At 45.3% G+C, this 6,000-nt stretch overlaps 1 protein-coding gene across 1 annotated transcript in view; it reads right to left on the bottom strand.

Moving 5' to 3' along the window:
- The window catches only part of arid5b (AT-rich interaction domain 5B), a gene marked incomplete at both ends in the record, with an annotated part of 71,400 nt that overhangs the window by 44,603 nt on the left and 20,797 nt on the right, over nt 1-6,000 (bottom strand). Inside the window, one exon of the mRNA XM_084459849.1 lies at nt 5,566-5,796. Coding sequence (XP_084315975.1) covers nt 5,566-5,796 — 231 coding nt within the window. The remainder of the gene's footprint in view (nt 1-5,565; nt 5,797-6,000) is intronic.

Below are 6,000 nucleotides of genomic sequence, written 5' to 3'. Positions count from 1 at the left end.
TGACGGGCGTACTACATAGGAAACAGCCGTCTTTCAGAGCGCGCCTCTCTCTCTCTCCCTGCGTCTGATATGACAAGGAGGAAATGTGAGCCACTTTGAAATCGAGAGGAAGGCTTAATCTGATCTCACTGTCAAACAACTATTGTCCTCTTGTGCCATTTTGGCGAACCCCCCCATTAATGGCATTTTACACCAGGGACAGGTAGGAAGAGGGAGGAGGGAGAGAGGGAAATGTGGAAAGTCTAGAAAGTCTTGAACATTAACAGTGGGCCCTGCCTACTTCATAAAAAGGTCCCCTGGCAGTTACTAGGAACCATTACATGCTGGAACTGAATACCTTGAAATGATATCTGGGCATTTAGGACATGTGAGCTACAGGCATTGTTGGAATGAATGTTCCGGATAAAACAACGGCCGTGTGGATGTTGGACCAGACCGCAAGTTACATGTGTACGGCGTTAAAAAAAAAGAAGATTTTAACACAAAAACACACACACACACACACACACACACACACACACACACACACACACACACATACACACATACACGCACATGCATACGCACATACGCACACACACACACACACACACACACACACACACACACACACACACACACACACACACACACACACACCTTCCTGCTCTTAGCCCACTGATTGATATTTCACAAGGCTGCTGCTCCATGTCTGCGTGTGTGTAATCTACATCTGGCCAGCCTGCATGTTATTCATTACGAAATAAGGGAATATTGTACCTCACCAGACAATTATGCAAATTCCACCCAGGACTAAAACGTTCTCAGCCTTAAAGAACTATTCTAATTTGAAAGAGAGGCTGGATATGGTCGGGGCCGAGAACATTATACAATGGAAAAAGTCCAGGGGAGACTAGAATGTTCTGTAACTTTGAAAACAGACAAGGGGGAAAGAGCAGGATGAAAAAGAAGGAACTGAAGAAACCCCCCCCCCTTTCAGTTTCTCTGTGAATTCTTAATATGACACATGGATGAGACATATGGGCTATTAAAAAATGCATGACCTTTAGTAATTCAACCCAGATTGTGAAGCGAGGGCAAAAGGAAAAAACGTCTGAATCGTCAAACACAACGCAGAAAGAAGGCTACAGGGTGAGCTCAGCGTTTTTGGCCCAGAGAGTCAGAGTGTAGCGTCAGCCAGAATGCAAGGTAACGATACGGGGCTAAGCTAGCCCAGAGATCCAAAATATAGATGCTTAAGCACAGCAGCTAGCTGTGTGTGTTTATGTGTGTCTGTGTGTAGCGACTAGCGGGCTAATTACATACCCCTCCCATGTGAAACAGTAATCATTTGACATGCTGTTTACTCGAGTGCTCATACAATCCCCTTCTAAGGAACATTACATGCTTACAGTGGATGGCTTGAATGTGTGTGTGTGTGTGTGTGTGTGTGTGTATGGGTGGGGGTAGGCTGGAAGTTCAAAATAAAGGAGAAGAAAGGAGTGGCTGATGTTACAACAGTCATTTCCTCTCCCAGGTCTGCATGATGAATATGTTCCTACTGTACAATTATTCAAATGTTCCAGCAACCACACATTCTCGCACCAGAGGGACTCAGACACACGTGCACATAGGCACAGACTGCAAACGTGCACAGGCATGGATAGCCACGCACACGTACACGCTGACACACACACACACACACACACACACACACACACACACACACACACACACACACACACACACTCACATTCACACACAAAAGTAATTATGTATGTAGAAACACATTGATGCTGTGGCTCTGAAATCTGAAACCAACAGATTGCTTTTAATGGAGAAGAAATGACCCATTTTTATAGCTATGTATGTGGTTAACACACACACACACACACACACACACACACACACACACACACACACACACACACACAACAAAACGGGTAAACCAGAGCAACCTGCTTGCTCCATGCTCCCAAGGTCCATAAAAGAAACTCCTATAAGCGAGAGAAGCTTATCACCAATCCAGTGCGTTTCTATAATTGTATTTATTACTATTAATTATTAATTAATTAATATTATTATTGGGACTGATGGATACTTAAGAACAGCAGCAGAACCAGGGCGCTCTGGCTCTTCAATAGGGCCGACCTGTCCCTTACATCTCTCCCATTAGAATACAGGCCTTTCATTAAATCACCCCTTCACTGATATGCCCAGATCACACTGTCATGATAGACATTCTTGTCACATACATGTAACCGAGTGAAACAGATTCCTGGGTCTTTGTTGTACCGTTGGAGTATGTTGTGACCGTAGCGTAGTCAAAGCAGGATACAGTACCATACAGTACTCGCCGTGCTGGATATACACTGCACTCAAAACCACCCAAAATAGCCACAAATTCACCCCAGGAAATGAGTCGGAGGAACCAACAGTTTGTTCAGAACGTTTGTTGCATCAACCGACAAATTCTGTTCAATAATTCACCATCACTGCTCATAAAGCTTGTGTGTGTGTGTGTGTGTGTACTGTATGTGTGTGTACAGTATGTGTACTGTATGTATGTTTATGTGTGTGTGTGTGTGTGTGTGTGTGTGTGTGCACGCCTATGTGAGAGTGTCTAAAGAGACATTTCACTGTAATTGTACACGTACATTACACGTGACAAATAAAGACATCTTGATCTTAAGATCATCACTTTTACTTTCAGTAAAGGTGGATGTTTACATTTTTTTAGCACTCTCGTTTTCCCCCTCCGCCCCCCAGAACACAGATTGACGGCGAGTTGGACAGAAGTGGCAGCGTTTTGGCAGCCATGAGATGTTTTCTATTACAGGGGAAAACTAGAGTCTTGGCTGATTAGGAAAAGTCCAGGAACTACTTAGGATAAGTCAAACCAGAGAGATGGCAAAACCACAAGCACTCATGATGATTTTTCCATAAATAGTCTTTCTTCTTTTCTTCTCTTTAGAAATACTAGATTTCCCTAAGAAAAAAAAAACAGTTTAGTTTCGTCCTTGCCAAAGAGGTTTAGAATCTCTGTTGCTAACTTGGCTAAAAAAAAATCGGGCAAATTTGAATGTCTACACCAAATGCCAGAGATTTTACGCCAAGTGGCCATCACGCCAAGCATGAAAGCAGCTCGGGGGACTTCTCTCTGATTCCCTCATCTGACTCTTGACGAGTTCCAGAAAAACGTCCGAAATTAAATTCGCTCCTTTGTAATAAATCCAGTGTGTTCCGACTCAACCTACATGACGAATGACTTCATGGGGGCTGAGATCGGGAGGGCTTTACTACGGGGGCAGCCACGGGGGTATAACCGAAACAGCTTTCCTCCCTCTCGTCTCCTCCAGCCTCGTCCTGCCAAAACGCTGTCTCTGTCAGACCTGATGGGGTCCTGAGGGCTGAAGCCATCAGGATGGGCTAGCGTGCACGCGTCTGTCACTGCTGCTTACGTCTCCGGCTAAAACCAGAACAGAAGTAAACGCCGCCCTAAAAACCGCCAATGGGATCACTTACGCCATCTGAAATGCATTTTCATCCCCGGTGCGCTTTTTGTATGTGAAGTTATTTCTTTATTTGTTTTGGTTAATGCTGATCTCCCCCAGTCGTTGGACGGAGAGGCTGCAGAGTTTGAATTATTCACTCCTCTGAGCTAACTAGGGAGAAGGGGGTCTGTAAATATGGCTGACTGTGGCTTTAATATTGCTTCCCCCCACACAAAGAGCACAACAGACATGCCAGGGCTAAGCCCTCATATGAGGGAGAGAGAGAGCGATAGAGAGGGAGAGAGAGAGAGAGAGAGAGAGAGAGAGAGAGAGGGAGAGAGAGACCACGGCACTATGACCTTCTTGGTTTCTATGGGCTGAAGGTCACAGCAAACATGATGTAATTATAGTGTTGAAGTTTAAAACTATAGCAGACCAGATGGCTCAAAGAGAGAGAGAGAGAGAGAGAGAGAGAGAGAGAGAGAGAGTGAGCGAGCGAGAGAGAGAGAGAGAGAGAGAGAGAGAGAGAGCCCTGGGGGTGAACTGTACTATATAGTTTTTTTCTGTCACAGACAGAGTAAAACTCAGAACAAAGCTCCAATGACCCTATAAATCCCTATAAGCCTTTTATGTACAGTATACAATTAAAAGTTTCATAAACTTTATGTTTCACTTGTTACCCATGATTTAGACTCTAGTCTCTAAACGCTGCGTTCAACTAGGGACTGAAGACATGCATCCTGATTTCTCGGTTAAAAGTGGGTGGAAACAATTTGAGAGCATTGCAGAACCAATCCAATGTCTTTAAGGCAGCCCTTCATAATGGGCAGTGTTGTGCAAGTTCACACTTGACATGAGCTAGCTCAAAGAGCAGTTCACAAATTTTAAGTTTTAAATTTTAATTTTAAGTTCACAGTCCCAAAAACGAACTAGTTCACAGTTCATTTTTTATTTCAATGCACTGCTCTGAGCTAATATTTTTCAATAGAATCTCCTCTTATCCTCATCCTCAAATCATTGCCAAAGCCCATTCCAGAACGATAGACAGCGATTACTTAATATGTTTTACTCAGGCAAAGTTAACCTGACCCAGTGGGGAAATTCTACATAAAAATTTCAGGTTTTTAACGTCTGGATTAGAACTCATCTTTTCTTAAAATTCTTTCAAGTATTCATATGAATATGCAGTGTCTGAAGTCCCTTCACTAGCCATGGAGCTAATTAACTACGTCCCGCGTAGTGCATGTTGGTGACCTGCAAACTTGTTGGGCTGTTTTGTGTGCGTTTTGGAGAGAAAGGGTTACACACTGATGCTCCAATGCAATCATTTTGTTCTCCAACAAATAAACAGAATCAAATGATCTAACGTTGCTCGCCGGGACATCGATGTTTTGATTTCCTCCATTCCAGTTTGTTTCTCTAAGGGCGGAGATAAAGGGGGGGGGGGGACATTCACACTTCATATCCACCCTATTAGAGGATGGGGAGTAATTCTGATTGGTCGCGTCGGTTTTAGGCGGTATTCTAGCCTAGATTTTCAATGGAGATGTCTCCAAACGTTCAGAGGCGTAGATCTCGAAAGTCTGGCATCGCGAGACTACCCACGATTTGACCCCTGCGTTTTAAGAAACATTGACCAATCGTTATCTGCTGACCACACTGAGCCTTAAACATCGATTGAACTGACCCCGCCCCCTCTCCCTCTCTCTCCCTCTGCCTCACTCTCCCTCTCTCATCTATCTCTCTCTCCGTCCTGTGCCAGCGAGCAGCAGAGCTGACAGTATACCTTGACACCCGGCCAGAATGCTCATCTCAATTACCTCAGTGATAATCAAAGCTCATCAAAGTCACTTCCCAGCCCTGCACATATACAGTATCTGTGGGAACACTGCCACAGCCTCAGTCCTGTACTATTAAACTTCGATTTCTGGGACTAAACAGTCATCTTTAAGTAAAGAATTGTCCTCTTTCTATAAATAATGCCTCTGAGAAGTATCTGGAAATCAATATTTATACAGCCAACATCCCAGATGAAATCGCCATTCCGCAGGTGCCCTCGGACAGGAAGGAGGGAAGATCTCGAATCGCTCACCGAACTCGTCGCAGACGCTGTCGTTGTCCAGCAGCGTGGGGTGCTCGAAGGTGTCCCTGCAGTAGAGGACGTGCGTGTCGGCGGTGAGCGAGGCGATGCCGCCCAGCGCCAGGACCACCTGCTGGGTCAGCAGCGAGGGCGGGCGCTCGCGAAGCCGGGCCAGGACCGAGCGGTACCGGCAGTACTGAGGGTAGCTCAGGACCAGGGCGCGCTTCTGGTCCCCCTCCCCACCTGGACACAGACAGACAGACAGACAGACAGACAGACAGACAGACAGACAGACAGACAGACAGACAGACAGACAGACAGACAGACAGACAGACAGACAGACAGACAGACAGACAGACAGACAGAGAGATAGACATTTCAGTTTGGATTGACACCTCATCACCGGCATATACACTCATTAGTCAAACCTTTAACGCTTCCATGTGA

The sequence above is a fragment of the Borostomias antarcticus genome, assembly GCF_949987555.1.
Source record: "Borostomias antarcticus genome assembly, chromosome: 29".
Taxonomy (NCBI): Eukaryota; Metazoa; Chordata; class Actinopteri; order Stomiiformes; family Stomiidae; genus Borostomias; species Borostomias antarcticus.
The sequence above is the reverse complement of the archived record's forward strand: the minus strand, read 5'-3'. Positions and strand labels throughout refer to the sequence as shown.